This window comes from Lynx canadensis, chromosome B3, assembly GCF_007474595.2.
Source record: "Lynx canadensis isolate LIC74 chromosome B3, mLynCan4.pri.v2, whole genome shotgun sequence".
In the NCBI taxonomy this organism is placed as follows: domain Eukaryota; kingdom Metazoa; phylum Chordata; class Mammalia; order Carnivora; family Felidae; genus Lynx; species Lynx canadensis.
Genome location: NC_044308.2, coordinates 85,055,335 through 85,083,271, shown reverse-complemented (window position 1 = coordinate 85,083,271; position 27,937 = coordinate 85,055,335). Strand labels below are relative to the sequence as shown.

Genomic DNA, 27,937 nt, shown 5'->3' with positions numbered 1-27,937 from the left:
AATAGATGACAGTTCTGATCTGTATTGTGGGCATGTCTTTCTGGCATAGGAACAGTAGTGTACTTCTCTTTCTCTTTTTATTATAATAACTTTGTATGGGAATCGGCCTTAATACTTTTTAGTTATTTAATTTATTTTGTTTATTCATTTTTGAGAGAGAGAGACAGAGCAGGAGTAGGGTAGAGAAAGAGACACAGAATCCGAAGCAGGCTCCAGGCTCTGAGCTGTCAGCACAGCCCCAATGTGGAGCTCGAACTCATAAGCTGTAAGATCATGATCTGAGCTGAAGTTGGTGCTTAACCAACTGAATCACCCAGGCACCCCTTAGTTATTTTTACATAAAAATGGTTTTTCTGGGGGCGCCTGGGTGGCTCAGTCGGTTAAGCGTCCGACTTCGGCTCAGGTCATGATCTTGCGGTTCGTGAGTTCAAGCCCCGCGTCAGGCTCTGTGCTGACAGCTCAGAGCCTGGAGCCTGTTTCAGATTCTGTGTCTCCCTCTCTCTCTCTGACCCTCCCCCATTCATGCTCTGTCTCTCTCTGTCTCAAAAATAAATAAACGTTAAAAAAAAATTTAAAAAAGTAGTTTTTCTGGCCACCTACACTAAGCAAGTTACGGGAAACCTCTAACATCACAGAGTTCTCTCTTTATTTGTTTTTGTGTGGGACTCAATAATACAGTGCCTTAAATCATGGAAAGAGCCCAAATGTCCACCAACTGATGAATGGATAAAGAAGATGTGGTATATACATACAATGGACTACTACTCAGCAATGAAAAAGAATGAAATCTTGCCATCTGCAACAACGTGGATGGAACTGGAGGGTATTATGCTAAGTGAAATCAGTCAGTCAGAGAAAGACAGATATCATATATTCACTCATATGTGGAAGTTGAGAAACTTAACAGAAGACCAAGGGGGAAAGGAAAAGAAAAAAAATATATTAAGTTACAAAGAGGGAGGCAAACCATAAGAGACTTTTTTTAGATCTTTCTTTTTTAATGTTTATTTATTTTTGAAGAGAAAGACAGAGTGCAAGTGGTGGAGGGGCAGAGAGAGAGGGAGGCACAGAATTTAAAGCAGGCTCCAGGCTCTGAGCTGTCAGCACAGAGCCCAACGTGAGGCTTGAACCCATGAACCGCAGGATCATGACCTGAGCCTAAATTGGAAACTCAACCAACTGAGCCACCCAGGCGCCCTGTAAGAGACTTTTAAATACAGAGAACAACCTGAGGGTGGAAAGGGGGAAGGAGGGGGAAGAGGGGAAAATGGGTGATGGGCATTGAGGAGGGCACTTGTTGGGATGAGCACTAGGTGTCTTATGTGATGAATCACAGGAATCTACTCCTGAAGCCAAGACCACACCGTATCACTATATGTTAGCTAACTTGACAATAAATTATGTATATAAAAAAACAGATCTGAAAAAATAAACGTGACAATTTAAAAAAATAATACGGTAGCTTGTTTTCTGAGCTTTTCTTCGTTCTATTGCCATACCCCACTTTAATCTACACCTTCTCTTTTCTTCATCTCTGTCGTCTCTATCCTGCTCAATTTTAATTCCATTTCTTCTTTGGAAGCATTTGACTATACTTAACCTTTTGTTCCTCCACAGACATTTCCAAATCAAGTCTGTCAGTTTCCTGGAAAAATCCATTAGAATTTATTTTCTATATTTCATTTGAGTATTTAAAAATTATATATATCTCAGGACTCCTGGATGGCTGAGTTGGTAGATGGAGCATGCATCTCTTGATCACAGGGTCCTGAGTTCAAGCCCCATATTGGGCGTGGAACTTACTTTAAAAAGAAAAAAAAAGGCAACTAATATTATATACGTATCTCTTTCATACATTAGAAGGGTAAATACTGTTTCAAGATAGTTTTGTTTTAGATGCACGTTTGTATATGTGTGTGTAAGCACGCATGAATGTTTTAGGACATGTAACCGTGTCAAAAAGTATGGAAACCACTGCCCTTGGTCATCCAGAAGGCTATTGCAGCACTGATTCCCCTTTGGGCTCCCTCTTTTCCATCTGGTGTTCATTTTCTTATTGACTGTTTTAAAACCACCTTTTATCGGGGCGCCTGGGTGGCTCAGTCGGTTAAGCGTCCGACTTCGGCTCAGGTCATGATCTCGCGGTTTGTGGGTTCGAGCCCCGCGTCGGGCTCTGTGCTGACAGCTCAAAGCCTGGAGCCTGCTTCAGATTCTGTGTCTCCCTCTCTCTCTGCCCCTCCCCTGTCCATGCTCTGTCTCTGTCTCAAAAATAAACATTAAAAAAAAAAAAAAAAAAAAACCTACCTTTTATTTCTGGGCTCCATACAGATCTCTAGGGGAGAACTACTGACAGTGGTGATGGAGTCTGAAAGGGGGCTGGGAGAAAAAAGCCAGGAGTTTCCTGCCTCCCTCAAATTTCACACCACAGGACCATCTCTTACACATCTGCTCATGCAGTCAGCAGGGAACTGCTGCTGGAATTTTTAGCTAGCCTTCTCATCCCTTGCCACACGATCTACAGGGTTGTAAAATCAGACAGTAAATCATAAGAGACTAAAGAAATGTTAGAAATGTCTTCACTCTTAGGAAAACAGTTTGAAGACAAATAGTCTAGGCTCCTGCTGGAATTCTAACAGATAAACCTCAAAGCGCCCTCTGCTGGCAGCCAGTATTAACCACCACTAGTCAACAATTACAAAATAATGCAGACTTCATTGGTACATATTTTTAAGATGGTGATCACACACAGGGATTTATTTATAGTTATTTATATTTACTACTATATTCTACAACTAAAAAAATTGAATTAAAGCACCATAAGTTAAAATAGCTCTAGCTCATACAGAATCTACAATTTTGTTCTGTTTTGTTTTTACTACAAGTTTTCAAGTATTACAAACAAATCTAAACGATATTTGAAGATGAAATGGACTAGTCATTTATAATTGTTGAGAATAGTGCTTTATTCAGCAGCATATATAATTGTTGGGAATAACTGTTACACTGTTTTGGACATTTTTATTATGAACAGGTGTAGTATTTCTGGAATAAGTATATGCTGTGTGTCGGTGCTTCTAACTTCATATTTTTCCCTGGTCAAAACAAATAAACTCATAACTATCCTCTCTCAGTCTTTATGTAAAATTTCTAACTGCCTAAGAGAGATTATCATAAGGAAGAATAAAGACAAATTCTTGGATTTATGAAAATTAAATTTGCATTTATCAAAATTAAGAGTAGTTTATTACTATAGTACAGCCTTAAAATAAAGTTAAATGAAATTATATGGAAGAATGAAATAACATCTTGAAAATTTAAATCATTCATTTTAGTACTTTCTAAACTGATAGTTATTCATATATTAGCATAGTCATAGGAAGATATTTAAAATACCAACATCAAACACCAAATATCTTGCTCGACAAAATTAACTACTTTTTTGTGTGTATTTACACAATGATATACACAGTACTTGCCTAACTTTTTCCTAGAAAGATTATAAAAATTTTATAGTTCCTCATTTTCAAATCTTGTGCCTATCTATGTACTGAGGTCACTAAAACCTCACTATAACTTTGGATATAACTCAATGCACCGGAGACCGTATTTATCCTCAAGAGAAGAAACTATGAAACAATCTAGTTCTAGATCTTTACACAAAAGATCAATAAAGTAATTTATTTCCCAATATGAATATTAATTAATTTGCTATTTACAAATCCTCTATATTAAATTATTAGTTAGGCCATTCCTGATTAATAAGTCTAGAGAGTCTATTGATTTAAGTAGATCAGTGGGTAAAAACACAACTGTACAAAATTCTATTTTAAGAATGTTGAGGATAAAATTGGGAAAGTGTGGGGCAAAAGGTTACCAACAAGGTTATAAATTTCATAGGCAAATATAAACTGTTTAATGCCACATGCTTTCAGAGCACTTTGGCTTGTATTAAAGTTCTGATGTTTCCTTTTGTTTAATTACATACTTTGTTTCTATAGTAACTCTAAAGCATATAATCCGTTGCAATGTTCCTAAGCCTTTTACATGGTGACTTCTTTTCAGTCAGTAAACAGTAATAACAATATAATCCTTGTTTAGATCTTCATCTTCTTCCTGAAGATCCCTTAATTAGTACACAGCAGAATTAAATGCAACTGCAGTCTCACTATGCAATTTTGAATAATTAGAAGAAAAAATACAAATTCTAAACTAAGTTCCTAAGTTTTCTAGGAATTTACTGCCACCTTCAGGTTTTAATCAAAATGCATTAGTATTACAGCTTTTACATTTTTAGGAGTCCCTGGTTAACGCAGTAGAAATATTAACATTATTTTCTGGTTTTGAAAGCAGAGCGCTCTCTAACTTAGATTGCAGTACAAATGTATTTCATGAAACGTACTTTCATTTTGTCTTGTCTTTTATGATTCTTCTATAACATGTAATTGAAAATCAAAGCCTACAGTTTGTTTTACCAGTCATTACAACTATAATTACACACTGGGAGCTCCCAGAAGACTATCCAAAATATACTTAAGGATCTTTAGGTTAAATCTAATGAAAAACCCTTCAACAACAACAAAAAAAAACTGTCTTAAATGTTCCATGTCTTTAGCCCTCTAGCTAAAGACCACCAGGAACATACCTGTAACTGAACAAGGTGGGCCTCTTGCTCATTGCAGTGAGAGAGAACACATATCAGAGGGAACTGTGGGTGTCTGAGAAAGAAGGTGTTAAAAAAAAAGGACTTACGGGGCACCTGGGTGGTTCAGTCAGTTAAGCATCTGACTCTGGTTTCAGCTCAGGTCATGATGTCAGGAATCGGGAGTTCGAGCCCATATTGGGCTCTGTGATGACAGCAGAGAGTCTGCTTGGGATTCTGCCTCTCTCCCTTGCTCTGTGCCCGCCCCCCCCCCCCCCCGCCTCTCAAAATAAACTTTAAAAAAAGGACTTAGAGAATTGTATCATATAAGGAGTTTTTGGTAGGGTTCAAAGAAGTGTCAGGAAGTGGGGGCAATTCTATGACTGTGTATCTTAATTAATCTTATTTATAAGACAGGAGGTATGAAACAAGGCCAAAGATGTAATTGATAAAGCAGCAGCAGTTGGTCATATTAGCAGTAGGGGGCAGGTTTAGTATTTTTGTTGTCTGCAGACTGGCCTTGTTTCTATCTATAGTTAAACAAGATTATGAGAGGGAGAAGGTCTTGTGTTCTTTGTCTCACTTCATCAGAGTCACAGAGTGGCCTTGTTTGATGTGGGTGCTTTACGAGATTGTTTGTATTCAACAGGAGAACGCCGAGGCCCAGCAGCGAGGGCCAGGCAGTTCCTGGTTTCCTCCTTCTCACGTGTGCATTTGCGACTCTATCAATATCTTTAGTTTTTATTCCTTGAATTTGTGGTGAAATTACAAAAGTTCATTATCCTTTTTAAGATGAAAGTCAACAGAATATGAAGCCCTAGTGTTTGTGATAAATGTTACAAGGGTCAGAAACCCAACTCAGGGGTCGTCAGGCATGTAGGAGGGGGAGCTCTCCTCTCTGCTCCCAGTCACGGCCCAAGCCCGAGGGAGCTCTTGAGGGAGCTCTCGGCACCAGTCATGGCCCAAGGCCGCTCTCTGAGCAGGAGTGCCAAGGCAGGGGGAGACCCGAGGAGACACTGCCATTCCGGCCACTCTGCCTGCAACATGCCTCCTGTTCCCTCACCTGGTTCTCTGGACTTTCCCTTTTTTCTACCTCCATTTTGAGCTTTAAAAGATTCTCTGAGATTCTGGCCCTCTATTGGTTCTGTTCCTGCCAAGTGAATAAACTAGGGCACAGCAGGACCTATTATTTACAGTAAAGGAACGGTGTGTGTATGCTGCTGCACTTCTCGTTTTCTTTTTTGATATAATATGTCGTGGTGATCATTCCAGATCAGCCCCCACAGATCTCCTTCATCCTTTTTAATGACTGCAGGGTATTCATGTTATGGAAACAACCATGTGCAATTCCACCGTATGGAACTGCTGAACAGTTAGATTTTCTCCTTTCCTTCCTTCTTTCTTCTCTCTTATCAAACAAGGCTGAGGTGAATCCTTTTGGACATATAGTTTTGACCCTGGGAAAGAGTATACTTGTAGCATAAATTTCAAGTAAAACTGCTTAGTCAACTGGTGGGGGATTTTATAGTTTATTAGGTATTGCTACATTTTCCTGCAAATAAATTGTACCAATTTACACTCCCACTAACAGTATACAAGGGTGCCTATTTCTCTTTATCACCAGAAACACAGATTCTGGTGATAATTAATTTTCATCGTCATTCTTCTCCCTTCTCTTTTATTGCTGGTTTTCCTTCACGCTGTGTAAGCCGTCCTTTCAAGCCCTTTTAGGAGTTTTTGCTCGCTTCATTGACTTTAGCTACCACTTGTGCTCTCACAATCCCAAATCTAAATCTCTGCCCTCACCCAAGTTATATATTGTTACCTGCTGGGCATTTCCATCTGGCCGTCACACCTTTTGAACTTAACACATAAAAAAGAAACACAAATATTATCTCTTCTTTGCATCCCTCCCCCAGTCCCAGCTGTACTCCTCTTGTGTTCCCACCCTTGATTCATGCAATGATCCACCCAAATTCAGACCTTAGGGATGCTGGGGTATGTGATTAAACTCATGGCCTTCAGGGCAAGACTAACTGCGAACTCTGCCACTTACCAGCTGTGTGACCACGGGCAATTTCTTAACCTTTGTGTGCCTCACAACGTCCTCATCTGAAAATGAAAATAATGACACCTGATGTTTCATAGGGTTGTGAGGAAAATCCAGTGAATTAATATAGGCCATGAGCTTAAAACAGTGCCTGTGACATGATAAATCCTACGTAAGGGCTATTTATATATTTCGACCCCTCATAGATTTTAACTCGGAAACATTTTCTAAAATCACCCTTTTCTCCTGTGCCACTGATGCTACCCTAATTCAAGCCTTTAGTATATTTACAAGGATGATTGTGATGGCCCAACTAGTCTCCTTGCTTCCTGCCCTTTTCTCGATAGCAAATGTTATATTTCTAGAACCCAGAACTGTTTGTTTTTGGTTTTGTTTTACACTCCCTGCTGCACCTCAATTCTTTTATCTGCAGAGCACTGCAGTTCCACTTTTTCCAAGAAAGGCTTTTCCCCCAACCATGTGTCTCCCACAGGAGCACCTGTTTCTCTCAGGCTCTGCCAGTCTTGGTCACAGTTGTTTCGGCGGGCATATAACTCAGGCTGCCCCAATTAGAACCCTTCGCTGGTATCTCTCAAGCTGCAACGGTGGAAATAGAATCAGTCTCCCTCTCACATTGATACTGACCGGGAAGGAAGCAAAGTTTGAGAATGACAGGCAATTAAGTTTCCTGAGCTGTGGAGAAAGATGACACAGAGAGCCGAAGACACGGAAGATGCGTAATTTCTTGGCATTTAACTTCCTGCTTCCAGCTGGCCCACAGCCCATCTGAACCCCGATCTTCCTCGTGTTACATGAGTCTTCTAATAAATTCCCCTTTGTCTATTTTTCTGAAGTTGGTTTCTGACCCTTGCAACATTTATCACAAACACTAGGGCTCATATTCTGTTGACTTTCATCTTAAAAAGGATAATGAACTTTTGTAATTTCACCACAAATTCAAGGAATACAAACTAAAGATATTGGTAGAGTCGCAAATGCACACGTGAGAAGGAGGAAACCAGGAACTGCCTGGCCCTCGCTGCTGGGCCTCGGCATTCTCCTGTTGAATACAAACAATCTCGTAAAGCACCCACATCAAACAAGGCCACTCTGTGGCTGTGATGAAGTGAGACAAAGAACACAAGAACCCTTGGGCATGAGAGGGTGCAACTCACATGGGTGTGTAGCAAAGACCCAGGCCAAGCTGACCCTGTGTAGTGGATACTGTTGTTATAAATACATATATAAAGTATAAAATATAGATTAACACTGTGGAGTGTTAATGAAAATGAAAAACTGCCACAGTCCGTGAGTAATTTAAACAGTGCCTGAAGTCTTTTTTTTTTTTTAATCAGTTTTCCTTAGTAAGTACAATTGCCCATGGATGTATTTAAACACAATGTACTAAAATCATAAACTTATCGTCAAGTGAGTGAAAGCACTTTACTGATTCTGCCATTAACAATGCCATTTTCGGGGCGCCTGGGTGGCTCAGTCGGTTAAGCTTCCAACTTCAGCTCAGGTCATGATCTCGCGGTCCGTGGGTTCGAGCCCTGCGTCGGGCTCTATGCTGACCGCTCAGAGCTTGGAGCCTGTTTCAGATTCTGTGTCTCCCTCTTTCTCTGACCCTCCCCTGTTCATGCTCTCTCTCTCTCTGTCTCAAAAATAAATGTTAAAAAAAAAATGCCATTTTCAAATTCTTTCAATAATAAATGAAATAGGATATTTCTTTTCACATCCCTCTAATATAAGCAGATGTCATTTAGCCTCAGCTGAAGGATCTGGTTTTCTAAGCAGTTTGACATAAATTGTAATCTGCTCCGGTAGAAATGAAATCGTCCATGTGGCCTGCTTCTGGACTAGTGTGCTGGCAAAGCCACCCACCTCAGACCCACATTAGACACAGAAAAATGGATAGGACAAGGAAAAGTAAACTCCAAAGACTGTTATTACATAACTTTTTCCCTTGACCTTACTTGAATATAAAATGTGTCTTTGAAGACAATACATTAGCTTCAAGTTTGGGAGCAAAGAAATTTTAGACTTACAAGTTGCTTTCTAGTGATGGATAGATAGATGCATGGGTAGATGAGTGGGTGTGTGGGTGGCAAGGGAAGGAGAAAGATAAACACACAGTTCTCAAAATGATTAGCAACGAGATAAAAGCAACTGTTTTGGAGCACCCCAAATACAAGTTCTGCCACAGTATATTGCCTCTCATAACTTGTGAAAAACCTCACAAGCAGAAATTTCTAATAATATAGGATAAAGAGTAAACATATTAGAATTCTTACATTATGTTCATTTTGTTTTAAACATGAAAAAAATTAAATAACAATGCTCTGTTTATACATTAAACATAGTTCCTGATACATAGCAAGCATTAAAAATTAAATACTATCACTGGCTGCCCATGTGTCAGGGTCTACTCTGGGAAAGCCTATGGTACAGAAAGAACTTAGAGGGGGAAAGTGGGAAAGACCTGCAGGGCCCATTAACAGAGGAGAGATCTTGGTCAGCAGGGCACCAGGGAAAAAAAGTCAAAAGTAAGATGATAGCAATATATCCAGCACAATACCAGAAATGGGGCAGCCTCACCAGGAAACCGGAGACTCTGAAGTTTCACCAAAACAAATCTTCTGATCACAAGGTGGCTTTACACAGATTTTCCTAGAAGGAAAGAATTGACTTGAGGAGTCAGGTCTCCTTCTCATTTATACTTCCCAATTTAAGTGATTAAATTGACACTTGGCTTCCCCTTCGATCCACTGTGGGTCAGTCAGCCTGACTTACCCAGAAAGCTGTCACGTTGGGGCATGTATCAGTTTGCCAGGGCTGCCGTAACAAGATACCGTAGACTTGGGTGGCTTAAACAACGCAAACTTACTTCCTCACAGTGCTGGATGTTAAAGTCCAGGATCAAGGTGTTGGCAGGTTTGGTTTCTTCTGAGGGCTCTCTCCTTGGCTGGCAGAGAGTTACCTTGCTCTATCCTCAGAGTCTCCCCGCTGTGCACATGTCTGATGTCCAAATTTCCTCTTCTTGTAAGGACATCAGTCAGATTGGATTAGGATCTACCCTGAAATGATCTCATTTTAACTGATCAACCTCTCTAAAGGACCCTATCTTCAAATACAGTCACATTCTGAGGTGCTGGGGGGGGTAATGCTTCAGCATATGAATTTGGTGGAGGGGGTGGAAGGGGGGAGGCACAATTCAGCTCATAGCAGGATATATAAAGTTCAAGTTTCTGGGTCTGTGAAGTAAAGGGCAAGACTGGGCCGCAGTGACCCAATGGGGGAAACTGCCTCAGTTAATCCCACCTGACCTACCAGCCACAATTCCTGAGTTCATCCATAAAGACAATGTAAGGAACATAACGTTTTTCTCTAACCCCATTCTAACCTTTCATGTGCTTTTTAAAAACATTTTAGATTTCCTAATCTTTAGCAATTAAAATAGTTTATATTCCAATTTGGCACAAGACTACATAAATCCTAACTAGTATATTCATCCTGCATCCACTTTTCTTACCTTATAAATTCATTTTAGTTCAGTTTTAGTGTACTGAACTTATTCGGTCCACAAACCAAACCTTGGAAATAACAGCTGACATCCTTGTTCTTCTTTTTGAACAATTATCAGTGAGGTGTACACGTTCTTGGAGTGGTGTTTGAGTTCTGAGTAGCAATAGGTAATATGTGTATCCGAACAACTTTCACATGAGGAAGGCTGCAATGAGAAGTATCAGTGCTCCGGCAACCAATCAGAGGAGTGTGCTATTAATATTCGTTAATCATTATTAATAATGCATTGGATTAGTGATGGTTGGACTTTTTTTAAGTGGCAAATGGCAGAAAGGGGTGGGCTGAACATGAAATACTAGGAGCGGTGGCAGGAAAGGCCCATAAATTGATCCTAAGACAAAGGCTGATCATAAACAATAACAGCAGCAGCAACTGATAAATTGTACTTCACAGATTCTAACAATCCTCCTAAACTAAATCCTCCTAGACTTTTTGACCAGACTCTAATGGCAAACTGCCAATAATAAAACACATTTTATAGTACTTTAATTACAGATGAACATACGCTTACCCGAATCAATGTCAATATTTCAGTTGTTACATGATACAGTATTAGGCTGTATATGTTTTGAAAGTAAATGCACTAAATCATAGTTTTTGAAATAATGATTTTCTATTTAGAATTTCAGAACATATACAGTACATGTTTATTAACCTATATGCATTTAAAAAAATTTTTAATGTTTATTTACTTCTGAGAGAGAGAGAGAGAGAGAGAGAGAGAGAGAGAGACAGACAGAGCATGAGCATGAGCAGGGAAGGGGCAGAGACAGATGGAGACACAGAATTCAAAGCAGGCTCCAGGCTCCAATCTGTGAGCACAAAGCCTGATGCGGGGCTTGAACTCACAAGCCATGAGATCATGACCTGAGCTGAAGTCGGATGCTTAACCAACTGAGCCACCCAGGCGCCCCATATATGCATATTTTTAAAATAAGTATTACTTGGCCATCTTGAATATCTATACCCCAACAGAGGTTGAATTGTGGTTTAGGGAAGCAGAAACATCAGTTCAACACTCCAGTTCTCTGTATTTATTCATGTAAATTGGCCCAAATCATTCTTAGAGGTGGACAGGTTGTAACTCATAAAGAACTTATGCACCCATAATTCAAGACACTACAAATGACACTCAAACACATCTTTTTATTATATACTAAATTTAAAAATACAAATCTTATTAAAAATGCTTATGAAACATTGTATACATAAGTACTGTCAAATACTATTGGATTATGACATTATGTACATTTGCTAAGGTTAATTAGAAACAGAACAAAGTACATAACTTTGCCGATAACGAATTTCAGAAGTCAAATATTTTAACATTTGGCAACTGTGAAGTAGTGATCTGCACAGGAAGATGTTTGCAGAGGTAAAATAGTAAGAAAACAAACGGAATAATGCAGATATTCCTGCCCTAAGTGTTAATAAGTAGCTCTCTTCCTCATCCTCTTCAGTCTCATTGTAACAGAAATTAAAGTGCACAAGACCACCAGGAATACTTGATTTGGTTGTACCCTAACATATACTACAGCCAACTGTGCTGCCATATTGAGGGCTTCAATTCTTTGTACTGTTCCTGAGGTTTTAGAAGCTAATTTTGAATGTGGCTAAGGGAAGAGAGGTCAATACTTTCTAAATTGCACCAAGTGGCCTTAAAGTGTAGAAACACCAAAGATAAAAATATTAATTTGGGAATAGATTCAAGAAAATTATCCCTGTCTACTTTGCCCTAGGAATAAAATTAAGATAAGAACCTAGTTTTACCTCTGGAAAATGCTTACTAAAAATCTGTTTCAAAAGATCAGACATGTACAGCAAGCACCACAATACTGTCGGTTACTATTCACCACTTATATACCACATCATAAATACCAGGCACAAACACCTGCCCTCTAAAGGTTCACGAGAAATATAGGTAGAAGCATGTTATTACTTGACACTAATTTTACTAATTAACATTAAGTGTAATTTGTAAAAATAGGTCACCACCATACAATCAAGGAAGAGGAGAAGGAAAGCTGCTAGTCTACAAAAGTGCTCCCTTTAGCTTTCAGACCCAATAGCTTAATGTTGGGTAAAACAAGATTGTAAAGTAAGGCCATCAGTTCTAAATTAGCTGATGATGCCATATATACATACTCACGTATATATGTTTAAATTTCAATTCTGATTTAACACTAATGTACTAGTACAAACCATTTATAGGAAACATTTTATGAGGCTTATTTACAAACACAATGAGTGACAAAGATACAGAAAATCAAAGAAACTGCAGACAAATATAGCCACTTAGCAACATAGTTCACTAAAGATAAGACAGATTTGCATAAAATTTTTAAAAAACAAAGAAAAAAGTTTAGTAAGAAACCCCTACCATTTACACCTATTGGTCATTGGACCTAAAAGGCAAATAAATGTAATGATCATGATTAAGTTTTTATTACTGTCTCATTGACATATCAATATGAGGTCTACTCAGAGTACTACCTACAAATACAGTCTCTCATGATTTGATGAGAATATTAAGTTATTGAATACATTTTTAACTCCCATGGCACATCACACTTGATAACACTAATAAGGTAGCTTTAGATAACACTTAAATCATGATTATGAATGTTTAATTGAATATTTTCCTTTCTGTAGCTGTGAAATGTAAAGCTTAGATTTGCTTCCATCAGGCCTCTTAAACCAAACTTCATCATGGTTAATTGTTGTAATTACAGCACTAAAAAAGGGGGGGAGAAAAGGAAGGAATGAATGAATCGCAATATGCCGCCTCCACTCATTTTAGAGTAACTAGTTATAAAACCAAAATAGCTGGACTGTAAGAGTAGATTCAGGTATATAATTATCATTTACCACAATGCTGCTGCATTATCAGCAGGGCATGCTGTCAAAAACATCACATTCAGCAATCCCTTTTCTTTCCTTGACAGAATTGGTCATGTTTACTATTAGAACTATTAAATGCACATCATTCCTACTACATCCCTAGCCCCCCATCAACACCCCAAGAAAACACAGTGGAACTAAGAACACTAAATATATAGTATTACACCTCCAGTTCAGATCAGCCCTGGCTGTAGGAAATCTTTCAAATACCAAACCCTAATTCCCAGTATTTCCCAGTATCAAACCATCTATGGTACTTGTATGGGTTCTTTTTTGACACTACTTATCTAGTATGTAGAAATAGTTTTAAAAACAGATTTGTGTTTAACCCTCTTATACTATTTCATCTCTTTTTAAGTCACATTTATGCTAAGCAGTAAAGAGAATGCCTTAAAAGTAGTAAGATAAAGCAAAGAATCTAGGGGCATCACATATAACCTAGTAATTAGCTCAGTGGGCTTCTATGAGAAAAGTTACTATACACAATGCTCCTAGGATCCTAAAATTTTAAAGATGAAATTACAATTCAAGTAAAACCACATTTGGAAAATGAGTATTCTTCACTAAATACAAACACTTCATTTACCATTCATAGCTAGAAAAAGACACCTTCTTACTGTAGAAGGCTTCCACTCTGAGAATTAAACCCTAAACTACTGAAGGAATAGAAACAATTAGCATTAATAGTTTCCAAATGAGTGACAAAACTTAGATAAACCAGATAAAACTTAGAAGGCTATAGGGGCACCCGGCTGGCTCAGTCAGTGGAGTGTGTAACTCTTGATCTCAGGGTTGTGGGACTGAGCCCCACACTGGCTGTAGAGATTATTTTAAAAAAATAAAGTCTTAAAAAAAAAACAACTTAGAAGCCTATATAAATAATTATATAAACCTTACTTAAGCCAGACTGAGTTTTTTAAAAGGCAGCTTTTAGTTTTCAAGTTGTATTGTAATTACTGTTACTCTTAAGGTTTTCATGAATTTTCCATTACTTTCCTACTCTAACTGATACACATTCTTGGTGTCCAAAATACTGTAACACCCAAAAAAAAAAGTTAAGGATTAATATGCCCACCAAAAACTTGTAACGGTCTGATTTAAAGACCATAATATTAAAACCCTAACAATTCATCTATTATAATAACTAACAGATAGGACCACTTACCTGGCTAAATAATTCCAACATTTCCTCTTGTGTTAATGCTTGTGCTCAAGAACTTAATATGTGACATTGGTGTATAAATATTAACACTGGTGTACATACATGCTAAACAAATCCTATGCCAAGAGAAAGGAAGGATCCATAGGCAAATAATGGTGCATTACGAATGCACTACGGACGAGGCAAATATTTATTGACAACAATTGTAAATTTTAATACTGAGCAACACTGAAATGATAGTTTTTACCTTGTAGGACATTCATCTTTTTTATCAATACATATTGTTTGTCCACGTATATACCATTCACCATCATAATATAATCTTCCTTCTTCAGATCTAGCACTGTGCAGATGTTTTTCCAGTTTCACAGGCGCTAAAGGGATCAGTTCAAAAACTGTTACATTAATAAGACATTGTCAGAAGAACAAAAGTGCAGAACATTACGAAGTAACACCAATCCATGCATATATGTGAAAAAAACACTAAAAATAGTTCTTAGATATTAAGTCTAAATCTAATAGAAATAAGAGAATTTAATTCCTTACATTTCTTTATAGAATTCACTAAGTTTTAATATAACTACAAAATGAAGCTGTACAATGTACGATAAATCATCGGTGAACTAGACAAGTGCCAGAAGAAGGGGAAGCAGTTACATTATCAATTATGAGTGCCAATTTTAAGTAGGATTTAAGATATCATAATTCCAAGAGTAGTGTTCACTAATGAAACGAAACCACTGATGGGGGGAGAGCTCTTTAGTATGTGGATGACTTAATGGCCCTGATCCAACAAGTCTCCACAAAACAGATCCCTGAACTTAGGTTAAATGACTTACGTTCTGTCTTCACTCTGTGTGGACCCAGTGTAGCCATTGCCTAATTAAAAAAAGAAGACACTGAGTTTATAGACTGAAAGTATATTTTGGGGTCTATTTAATGTATACAACACTACTCAGGACCTCAAATAACTAACAGTGAAATGTAATCTTCAGCTGCTCTAATAAATTGTTAATGTCTAAGACCATAAGGAATATGTATATGTAAAGAACAACCATTTCTCCTAGAGGTGTTATCAATACCTAAAATGATCTCTCAACTAAGAAGTTTCTAAAAACGGAAAAATTTTAAGAAAAATAAGTCTCCACCTTCAAACAAGCACAGAAAATTTTGTAATTCTTGAATGTTTAATGACAGAACACAATACATACAATAAAGTTCAAATACCCACTTTGAATTCATTCAACAGGTTATTTATTGAGTGCCTTCAGTGAGCCAGGACTGGGCTAAGGACTAGGCACAAAAAGGTTATTTATTATTTTGGGGCAACCTAAATAAATGCTTTTCTGTACTTTTGCATAAATTATTAATTACATTATTACAGGAAAAAATACAATCAAATTGCTGACATGTCTCTCAAAATATTCTTGCAATCCACTGTTACCTGTATTAGTATTAACTGCCATTAAGAGAATGTTGCATTAAGAGAATGTTGCAAAGCAAAGCATATTAACAGTAATATTTTGATGTAGTAGTGAAAAACCACAGAATCTTAAAAAAGTAGACTATAAGAAGATACTTGTATTCCATTGCTCTTTAATCATACCTTCCTAATTGTTGTCCAGTCTTCAAGAATATCAAGATCTTGTAGCATATAAACTATATATGGACGTGGAAAAGTCAAGGTCAATTTAGCTGTAAGAATTTCACACTTTGAATTATATTTCCAAACTTCCGTTTTTCAGAGAATTAGAACAGTGATTTCTGGACATAATCCTTCGGCAGGCTGAATTTTGACTTCAAATAAGTCTCCAAAAAACTTAGTACCAGGATAAATATATTCCAATATTTTAGATGCTATAAACCATATTCTCTTAATTCTTTGATATCATTGATTGTAAGACATACCACCAACCTAATCACTGTATTGAGGTGGGAATGGGAAAAGGTAGTGGGGTTAGGGGAGGGCACCACAGGGAACACCAAGATCAAAAGCATATATTATTTTAATTTAAAAACATTCTGGGGCACCTGGGTGGCTCAGTCAGTTATGCGTCAGACTTCAGTTCAGGTCATGATCTCACAGTCTGTGAATTCGAGCCCCTCATCAGGCTCTGTGCTAAGAGCTCGGAGCCTGGAGCCTGCTTCAGATTCTGTGTCTCCTCTCTCTCTGCCCCTCCCCTGCTCATGCTTGGTCTCTCTCTCTCTCTCTCAAAAATAAATAAACATTAAATTTTTTTTTTTTTTTAGGATCTAGGGAATATTTTTTTTTGAAATTTATTGCCAAATTGGTTTCCATACAACACCCAGTGCTCATCCCAAAAGGTGCCCTCCTCAATACCCATCACCCACCTTCCCCTCCCTCCCACCCCCCATCAACCCTCAGTTTGTTCTCAGTTTTTAAGAGTCTCTTATGTTTGGCTGTCTCCCACTCTAACCTCTTTTTTTTTGTTTGTTTTTAATTTTAAAGACACTCCAATTTCAGAAACATTGAAAGTGTTAAAAAATAAACATATGAATTAAACAATCATGCTATAAAGAGCTAGTTCACATCAAAGCCTTTGCGAACTACAAAGCCATATTAATGGCTCAACTTCTACTCCCTTTAGAGTAGTAAACTCCCTCCCTACCCCTTTTAATCCTAAACTATATCCTTCTGACTTCATTCAGTTTTATAAGTCATCTTTTTCCTATTACAGAATCATGTAAATAAAGTCAGTGTATACTAATAAAAATTACAAAGATATGCACAATGCAAAACCATATGCACCAAGGCAAAAACAAATTTAGAAAAGGATATCTGAAACAACAACTGGCTTCTTTTTGTCAGGACTGAAAGGATCCTTCCTCTTTTTTCTTGACTGAAGCTCATCATTCCACAGCTCTGGCAAGTAAATAAAATTGAGTATTAGCTGATTTCTGGAGATCAAAGTGGGGGAAAAGGCTATGTAATTTCATGGTAGCAAAATTTCACTGATAGTATATATATGTGACTATGTAATTTCCTGAGCAGCTATATATTTATAAAATTTCCTCTGCCTTTATTAAAGTAAAAAATCAACTTGGCACTTAATGACTAATAACTGATGAACCATAGGTCAGGTACTTTGTTAAATATACATTACGTGCATTGCTTCCTCTAATCCTCAAAGCTATCTCTGAGACAGGTAGTCCTATTATTTCAATTTTACAGATAAGGAGACTGATTTAGAAAAGCTAAAGTAACCGTCACTCATATTCACCCAACTAGTAGGGATAGGGGCTCATCTGACTCCACCGTGCCTACCGAGAAATAAAACTTTAAAGAGGTAAAGTAATACACACACATGACCTGTAGGATAACCCAATACATCTTCAACCCACTGTAGAAAGCTTTTCCATAATACCCCTGAAAATACCAGTTTCTCATTGGACTGATCTAATTATTAAGAAGTTTTTCCTTTTTCTCAGACAAAAATCTACCTCCCTGTAATTTCTATCTAGTTTGTGTGTTACCAAGAAGAAAAGATTTTTATTCCTTCTTCCACCTGATCTTTCAAGATTTAGAGGGAAGAACATATGCAGTAGTTGTCTTTCAATACTATTCATACATTATAATAATATCTTTATTATTCTTACAATATACTGTTCTTACTTCTATAGTTCCTGTCACACTTTCCTTTTGTCCCTTTTCATGTGCTCCATTTTCTGTCTTTCTGAAATGTGAATTCAAATCAAAGCAACAATCACAAACCTATCAAGTTCTTTAGAAGCCTCCCCCTTTCCCCTCTTATTAGGACTTCATTTACATAACATTTATATTAGGAGACTAGGATATTATGAGACACTCCAGTAAGCCACAGGTTCAGTGTCACTTAAAGTAAATATCACACATATCACACCACATCATTCCCATTACCTGAGGTAATTATCTTTTTTTTTTTTTTTAAAGAGCATGCATTCACAAGCACACATGAGTGGGGGAGGGCCAGAGAGGAGGGAGAGAGAATTCCAAGCTGGCTCCAAGCCCAGCACAATGCTGGGCTCAGTCTTACGACTGACCGTGAGACCATGACCTAAGCTGACATCAAGAGTCGGACATTTAACCAACTGAGCCACCCAGGAGCTCCCACCTGAGGTAATATCAATGCTGTGCCTATCCTCTTCAAGCCTTCTTATCTTCTCCTCCAGTTCACTCTGGACTGTATCATATAACAAAAGCTTTTCACTCTGAAAAAAAAAAAAAAAAAAACAGATTATGCTTAAGTAGAAATAAAAAATCAGTCCATCTTAACTGTGAGTACTAACTTACTCTTAAAGTACTTTAACACATGATGCTTTTGTTTGCTAACTTAAAACCTTTAAAGATAAAATGCCAAATACATGAAAGAAATAAAACCAGAAAGCACAGAATCTAAATACATATTTAAACACATACAATTGTTTAAGAACATCTAAATTTATATGTGGTATGGAGGTAAATGTTTATTAAAAAAACTAGTAAGCTCCCATGGCCTTTTAAGTATAACCAGGTCCTACCTGTCTGTATAATGGAGAACCTGTCCTATAAAGTGTGTCATTATAAAATGGGTTTCTCTTTGCAACAGTAATTGGGCCTTTATTCCTCACTAATATCTCAACATATTAAAATAGACCACTGTAACACAAAGAGATTCAAGTATGAATTCTATAATCGTTTAAAATAATCTAATTATAGTCAAAATCGTAAAACTATACACTACATCCAAAAGACTATTTACTGGCAAATCAGACTAGAACCCAGGTCTACTAGTTCTAGCCAATTGTTCTCTTAATTATAAAACACCATATGCCTTATTTTAAAATCCATAAAAGGTACATAAGTATAACATATAGATTCGTTATATAAAAAGCTTCTGACAGATTCCCAACCCACCACATGCTTACTCTAGTAAGGAGAGTAGGCTCCTGAGACATAGATACGACGTTCTGGTAGAGACTATTGGAATACAGGTAGATAGGATTTCTTGTGAAAGGCACAAGCCACACCCATTTGGCAGGGCTGCTAAGTGTGAATCATTAAGTCCTCTCTTACAGGTTTGAAATTTAGAGTCTACACATGCTTGAAGGTTCTCATGAGTGGTAGAGAGAAGATAGCTTTTGTCAATTTGAGGCGAGCCAAGAGCTAGAGAAAGCAAAGCTGAAGAAAACTAAAACTAGATCTCATATGAAAAATCTTCCAGGCTGCTCTCTAAACTCACTTCCTTTTGGTTGTTTCCTCTGCCTTTGGTAAACTGTTATGAAATATTCCGGCCTTATCTACATTGTGCTATAAGCATTGGGAAACATTATATACCAGAGAAAAATGGAGAGCAGGCCCCAGTCACAGTCAAGAGAGTGTGACAACTATAAATAGATCCAGATTCTCCAACCAAAGAGGACTCTGAATGCAGAGTGAAAGTGATAAAGATTTTAAGAATATGAAACCTTAACTGCTGCAGTCTCTTTCCTTGTTATTGATAAATTTGCTCTAGGCCAAGCAAAAATTCTAAAATAAGTCCACTAATGGACTTTCTTTATAAAAACAAAAAAACACCACCACAATGGGCCTGAAATGTTTGATGCTTTGAAGGCATCTCTAAAGATATAAGTCACAGTTTAAAAAAATGTTTTTAAACATTTTATTTTATTTTTTGAGAGACACAGAGAGACAGAACACAAGCAGGGAAGGGGCAGAGAGGGAGACACAGAATCAGAAGTAGGCTCCAGGCTCTGAGCTGTCAGCACAAGGCCCAACGCGGAGCTGGAACCCACAAGTGCAGAGAGATCATGACCTAAGCCTAAGTCAGATGCTCAACTGACTGAGCCACCCAGGTGCCCCTAAGTTACAGTTTAAAGTGTACAAATAGAAGTGCCTTGAATCTATTCTCAGTCTTATTTCTTTGTCCTTGTCTCCCTTATCCCCAAGCCCATAAGCCCTCAAAAGACTTTCCTGAATTGGAAAAGAAGTCATTAAGGAAGCAGCTAGAGGATACCTGGAAAAGAAAGGCTCATCCAAATTCCCTTGCTTTGGTGCCTGTAGAGACTTCTTTGTTCAATAGGTAATTTAGTTTATTTAAAGTACTTATATATTTGTCTTCAAGGTCCCATATCCTTCCAATCTCCACACCTAACTTCCCTTTGAACGTGGACAGGAGTTAGTGACTCACTTCTAATGGATAGAACGTGGTAGAAATCTAGGTCATAAAAAACATCGTCGCTTCAGTCTTGTCTCTTGGATCACTCGCTCTGAGAGATGCCAGTCACCAGGTAATGGGGCTCTCAGGCAGTCTTTGGAAAGACCCAAAGGACTAAGGCTTGCAATCAAAAACCATTAAAACCTACCAGCCTTGTGAGTGAGTCACCTTGGAAGCAGATCCTCCAGCCCCCAGTCAAGCCTTCAACTAACTGCTTCACTGGCTGACCTCTTTACTGCAACTTTATGGGACTCCCTGAGGCAGAACCAATCAGCTAAGCTGTTCCCAAATTCCTGGCCACAGACACTGCAAAATAACAAATGTTTATTGTTGTTTTAAGTCACTAAGTTTTAGGGTAATTTATTATAACCAATTGGTTATATCGTATTGGATAACCAATACAAGGGGTCTCAAAAAACTTACTCCTATACACCTTGTCCCAAGAAGTCACTCTACCCAAATGAAAAGGAGAAGGAGATCTAGTGGGAATGATCTAGCGGGAAAGATCTAGCGGGAATTTCTAGGGTGGTGGTGAAGACACACCCACGAAGACAGATGAAGCTGGCCTAGAAAGCATCTGAAGGAGGCTGCAGGATGGAGCAGGAGGACAGGGGATCTAGGGGTAAAGGGGATGCTCCTCATGGATTCTCTGATGCATTTGATCACAGGGAAAACAGCATCAGCGGGGCTTTCATAGATCTGCTAGAGCTCTGAGAAGAATTGACAAATAAGACTAAAAGTAAATGAAGCAATTATTAATTCCAAGGCTACAAATAGAGTTGTACAAGGAGGGCAGTTTGAGCACAGTATAACTCTTGGCTCAACAAACAATATTTACAGTTACAACAAAAACAAAAACTGAGACATAACAGTGTAAGAATGGGATGAGGGAAACTATTATGGAATCTTCAGCTTTCATAACAGGACACAAATAGATAATATTTAAAACTGATACTATTTAGAAATATGAGGGCAAGTTCCAGAAGCAGTTACTAAAAGAGATAACCGCTGCTGGGACGTAGAATTTAGAGATGGGAGAGGGGGCTGCTGTGTTTCATTAGAGGCCTGTGCTTTCGGAAATATATACACACATTACCTGCTAAAAACAAATGTTTAAAAGTATTTAAGCTGTATTAGCTAAGTATTTAGAGCTGTAGGGAAATCCTCATAAAATGCTGCCTGTAAAAAAGTTATGATACAAAATAGTATATATAGTCATACCAGTGATATGAAAATCAATTATACAAACATGCACGTACTTATTAACAGATTTCCTCTGCTTGGTAGACTATAGTTCGTTGCATTTCCTCCTTTAGACCTATTTCTCAAGTTTTGTTAGTACTTATTAATGTTATAATCAGAAAAAATTAAATAAATAGATAACCAAAGCCAGAGCCCTAAAGAGCCTCAATCTTCTCAAAAACTAGAATCCTAACCCTGAACCCTCAGGGTCTGAGACCTTGCCACCACTTGCTGTTGATCTTAACACTCATCTCCAGCTCTGTGGGGAGGCTTAAATGAGAGAACCTAAAAAAAGCATCACCACCTGTCCCAGTGTCTGGCACACTGTAGTATTCTATAAATGTGATCTCCTTCCTTATTTTGACACAAACCATCTGCTAACTCGATTGCCTCTGTGGTGTTCTGGCATGCGCTCTGTATGTATACCCACATGAACATGTCTAATCTCTGGTCCTGGCCCCTCTTTCTACCTGCTGCTAATCAAACTTATTTTGGCAATTGGCATTGAATCTCCCTTCTTCCCACTTCCGGTGCCTCTCAGTTATTTCTATATGAGCCAAATGTAGAACTAGGAAATAAGCAAATAAAAAGCCCTGAATAACAAGGTTCAGATTTAATGGTAAATTGCATGAATGACTAGAAACATCAAAGGATATCAATCCTGGTTCTGCTGCTAATTGTGTGACCCCATGCAAATTACTTAACCTCTCTGAGCCCCATTCATAAAATCAAGATAATTCCTTTCATAAGGTGTGGTAAGGATTAAAATGAGCGTGAATATAAAATTTATAACACTCTAAGTTCCCTTCCAGCCTTTATTTCCTCTGTCTAAAATGCCCTTGAACCACTGGTGAGTATTATATAAGTAAATAGATCATTTATAATATTAATATTAAGCATTTAAAAAACAAGCCATACCTAAATTAGAAGAAATTTAGGTAAATAATTGGCATCTCTATGGAGGAAGGAAGACTTTCAAAGCTGAAAAATGATGGAAGAGAAAGAATATCAATATATTTGTCTATGTAAAAAATATTATTTGAAAATACCTTGTGGACTTTTATTTCTGACAATATAGATGAGATACTGTCAAAACAAAAACAAAAATACTCAAAACCAAACAGAACTTCCCAACATACCTAGACAGATATTCTAAATAAAATACCACAAACATCTTTTTAAAAGTATAGTTAAGCTCTTAAAAAAAGTAAGAGATATCCCCAAGGACCAAAAATAAAGAGCTAAAAACCAGCATGCTAACCTGGTTTGAAGCTATGGTTTCCTTGAGGTTATTTGCAGGTGTCAATAACCTAGAGGTGTGGTTTTTAGTGGCTGTTTGGGAAAAAGATCTGGGGCCTAAGCAAAGCAGGGACACAAGAACTGGGATTCCTGCATAGCTCTGAAGGGTTATACCTTCAAGGAAAAGGCAGACTAGAAAAGATTCGCCTGAGGGAAATGCATCTGTGTCAGTTAGGCAATAAATGGAAAAGAAGTTTTTCCAGCAAATATGTCATCTTGGGCCTGACCTCTACATATCTGAGATTCAAATATAGATTACCTGCATCTTCTAGGAAATTCCAAGCCAAAAAATTAAAGCAGATGTGCTATTGGCACAGCAGGATGCCTAGTTCAAACAACCTAGCAGAAATAAAAGCAGATACTATCTGAAGAACCACATCCTCTGTCCAAGGCTCACAGAATTCCTAACAATAAAGCCTGCTATAGTCCAGAATCATGAAATAAGGAAAAAAGCTGTGAGATTTGTCAGAAATTTAACACACACACACACACACACACACACACACACACACACAGCAGAAATAGACTCTGAAGAACTTCAGATAATGTTATATTAAATATAATGAAAATGAAAGAAAGGCAATACCAGAAAAGATAATATCTGAGAAACTTCCAGAATGAGTGGAAAACAAATTCTTAGATTCAGAGTGCATAACAAATCCAAGTAAGGAGAGAAAAATAATCTCTGTGGAGACACACTGTAAAGGAACTGAATAACAACAATAAAAAAGGCTTAAAAGTAGCTAGTAAAAGGAAGGAAAATAAAGTTATCTAAAAATGGGACTTCTAAGCAGACTGTGGAAAGTAAAACCCTAAAAATGCTAAGAGGAAACAATTGTCATCCCACAATGTTTTATCCCCTTGAACTGTCCTTCCAGAATTATTACAAATAAACCTATTTTGGACAAATAAAAACTGAGCTTACCACTAAGGAACTCTCTGAAGAAATGTTAGGATGTTCTTCAAGAAGCAAAGAATGAATATGCAAGGAGGGGTTGCAACTCAAAAACAGTGAGCAAAAAAACTAGTAAAGTATGCATAAACCTAAAAAGAACTAAGTCAACTAAATCTAGGAGATCAAAATAATGCTTCATTTGAAAGGTAAAAAAGCAAAATGGAACTAAAGTACTGAAAACTATAACTTGTACTTTGGGAGGGAGTATCTAGAGTTAGAGAGTTCAAGTGTCCTTTAATTCAAGAGGAGGACAGAGTTATTAATATTTGATTCTAATGTAGATATGCATGGTGAAAAATTAAGCTAACCATTATAGAAATAGAAAGTATAAATGTATGATAACAAGTTTTAAAACTCAATAAATCACACACAGCCAGGAAAGGTCAGAGAATAAAAAAGGATAAAGCAGAAAAAATAGAAAATATAAAACAGGTTGGTATTAAATATCAAATAATCACTACAAATATAATTGGACTAAATTTACCAGTTAATAGACAGAGAGTCTTAAAATAGTTTTTAAATCAACACATTAGCTCTTTATTTACAAATAACATGCCTAAAATATACCATAAGAAAGTTGGAAGAAAAAAAGAATAGAATAAAATGAATAAAATTTGGCCAGTAAATGCCAGGCCAAATAAAACTACAGAAGCTATTTTAATTATCAGACAAAATAGACTTTGAGGCAAAAATCATTGTTACAGAGTAAAGTGCTTTTAAAAAGGATAAAATGTTACACTTATTAAGAGATATAAAAATTCTAAAATAAACTGGTAGATATATAAGCCATGAGAAATTAACATATGCCATTTACAATAGCATAAAAAAGAACAAAATACTTAGGAATAAATTAAGGAAATGAAAGACTTGCATATTGAAAACTATAAAACACTGATGAAAGAAATACAAATAAATCAAGACCTTCCTAGACTGGAAGACTTAATATTGTTAAAAAGTCCATACTAAAGTGATTCACAAATTCAATGCAATCTCTATAAAATCTCAATGGAATTTTTTTTTTTACAGAAATAGAAAAAAAGACTAAAATTAATATGGAACCACACACACACACACACACACACCCCCCAAAGAGCCAAAACAATCTGGAGAAAGAAAAACAAAATGAGGCTTCACATGACCTAATTTCAAAATATATTACAAAGCTATGGAAATTAAAACAGTATGGAACTGGCATAAAGACAGGCATATACACCAATGGAAAAGAGCTCAGAAATAAACCCATGAACACATGGTCACCTAATCTTCAACAAGGGTGCAAAGAATACATAATGGGGAAAGGCTAGTCTCTTCAACAATTGGTGGTGTGGAAAAAACTGGACAGCCACATGCAAAAGAATGAAATCTGACCCTTACCTTACACTATACACAAAAATAAATTCAAAACAGATTAAAAATTTTAATGTAAAACCTGAAACTATAAAGCCCCTAGAAGAAAATATAAAGGATAAGCATCATGACACTGCTTTTAGCAATAATTTCTTGAATATGACACCAAAAGCACAGGGAACAAAAGCAGAAAGAGATAAATGGGATTATGTCAAACTAAAAAGCTTCTGCACAACAAAGGAACAATGAGAGTGGAAAGGCAACCTACTGAATGGGAGAAAACACTCAAAAATCATGTATCTGATAAAGGGTTAATAATATTAAAAACACATAAGGAACACAATTTATTTATTTTTTAATCTTTATTTTTGAGAGAGAGAGAGAGATACATAGCATGCAGGGGAGGGGCAGAGAGAGTGGGAGACACAGAATCTGAAGCAGGCTCCAGGCTCCCAGCTGTCAACACAGAGACCAACACAGGGCTCGAACTCATGAACTGCAAGATTATGACCTGGGCTGAAGTCAGGATGCTTAACCAACTGAACCACCCAGGTGCCTCTAAAGAACTCAATTTAAAAATTAGGACTTGAATAGACCTTTCTCCAAAGAAGACATACAAATGGCCAAGAAGTACATGAAAAGATGTTCAACATCACTAATCATCAGAAAAACGCAAATTAAAATCAGTGTGCTATCACTTCACACCTATTAGTATGGCTGTTATCCAAAAACCAAAAGATAAGTGTTGGTAAGGATATGGAGAAATTGGAACCCTTGTGCACAGATGGCAGAATTATAAAATAGTGTGGTCACTATGGAAAACAGTATGGAAGTTCCCTAAAAAATTAAAAATAGAACAAAATGATCCAGCAATTCTACTTCTGAGTATACTCCCAAAAGAACTAAAATCAAGATCTCAAAGAGATTTGCACTCCCATGTTCATTTCAGCACTATTCACAATGGCCAAGATGTGGAAAACAACCTAAATGTACATTGAAGGATGAATGGGTAAAGAAAATATGATATATACATACAATGAAATATTATTCAGTCAAAAAAATTAGAACATCCAGGGATGTCTGACTGTTATCTTAGTTCAGCTCATGATCTCACAGTTCCGGAGATCAAGCCACACATCTGGCTCTGCTCTGACAGCAAAGAGCCTTCTTGGGATATTCTTTCTCTCTCTCTCTCTCTCTCTCTCTCTCTCTCTCTCTCTCTCTCTCTCCTCTCTCTCTCGCTCTCTCTCTGCCTCTCCTCCGCTCACACTCTTTCTCTCTTTCTCAAAATAAATAAACATTTTTTAAAAATTACGAAGTCCTGCCATGTGCTACAACATGGATCAACCCTGAGGATAATATACTAAATGAAATAAGCCAGTCACATACAGACAGGTATTGCATGATACCACTTATATAAGATATACAAACTAGTCAAACACGTAGAAGCAGAGAGTAGAATGGTGGTTGCCAAAGGCTAGGGGAAAGGGGAAATGGAGAGTTGCTGTTCAATGGGTATAAAGTTTCAGTTATACATCATGATTAAGTTCTAGAGGTCTGTTGTACAAAAGTGTGCCTATAGTTAAAAATATTGTATTACACACTCGATATTTGTTAATAGGATACATCTCATATTAAGTGTTCTTAACCACAGTTAAAACAAATTTTTTTAAGAAGAAAAAAGAAAAAGATAAAAGAAATTCCACAGGAGATAAGTTTCAGCTGGGAGCTCTGGAATCATGAGCATTCAGTCCCCAGGACTGTACCATCCTTTTTGATCAAAGGAATCCACAACAGTGGACATGCACTGTGGGGCATCTCATTATCAGTACCTTTGGCTTCCAGATCTGAAATGGTGAATGACTTTACTATTGTGAAAAGAACAGTATGTGGATTTTCTTAGGGCATAAAGAAGAAAACTAATAATAATAAAAAAAATAATAAAGGAGGTATTAACAAATCCACCATCACACGGAGAATTCTAACACACCTCCTTCAGTAACTGAAAGATGAAGCAGACAAAAAATTAGGATAAGTCCATACATAAATAAATGAACGGAAAGTATTATGAGGAATAAGATACTCGCACAAAGTATTTCTCCCCGAAGTACTTATTAATCACAATAAGTAAAAACAGTAAGTTTACTTAGAGAAACCTGGAAGACACCACTGAAGTCAAGTGATCAAAGTGTACATCACCAATAATGGTACATATCAAAATTGTGTGCTACCTAATAGAATTCAGTGAGAAAAACACATCACTATTGTGATACTCTTACTGAGAGGCAAAACCCAACTCTAATCATGAAGAAAAAGCAGACCAATTCAAAACTGACATTCTATATAATAACTGGACTGAAAATTTCAAATTTGTAAAGACCATGAAAGTCAAGGAAAGACCAAAGAATTGTTCTACATAGAAGGAAACAAGACATGACAACTAAATGCAAAGACAAAGACAAGTGATCCTAAACTGGATCTCTTTGTTCTAAAGGGTATTGTTGGGACAACGGCTGAAACTTAAATGGGGTCTGAGGATTAGACAGTAGTAATGTATCAGTGT

General features: G+C 37.2%; 1 protein-coding gene across 3 annotated transcripts in view; it reads right to left on the bottom strand.

The window, feature by feature from the left end:
* Positions 1-10,144: 10,144 nt before the first annotated feature.
* The window catches only part of BRMS1L (BRMS1 like transcriptional repressor), a 31,260-nt gene continuing 13,467 nt past the window's right edge, over positions 10,145-27,937 (bottom strand). The window contains exons 5-10 of one of the 3 annotated variants that reach the window (XM_030318963.1): positions 18,450-18,546; positions 17,138-17,221; positions 15,944-16,008; positions 15,177-15,216; positions 14,585-14,732; positions 10,145-10,419 (exon numbers count right to left, since the gene is read on the bottom strand). In XM_030318963.1, coding sequence (XP_030174823.1) covers positions 10,329-10,419; positions 14,585-14,732; positions 15,177-15,216; positions 15,944-16,008; positions 17,138-17,221; positions 18,450-18,546 — 525 coding nt within the window. In that variant the 3' untranslated portion in view covers positions 10,145-10,328. Of the gene's footprint in view, positions 10,420-11,400; positions 13,009-14,584; positions 14,733-15,176; positions 15,217-15,943; positions 16,009-17,137; positions 17,222-18,449; positions 18,547-27,937 lie in introns of those variants that run through there. The other 2 variants (XM_030318962.2, XM_030318961.2) reach the window with 2 other exon arrangements.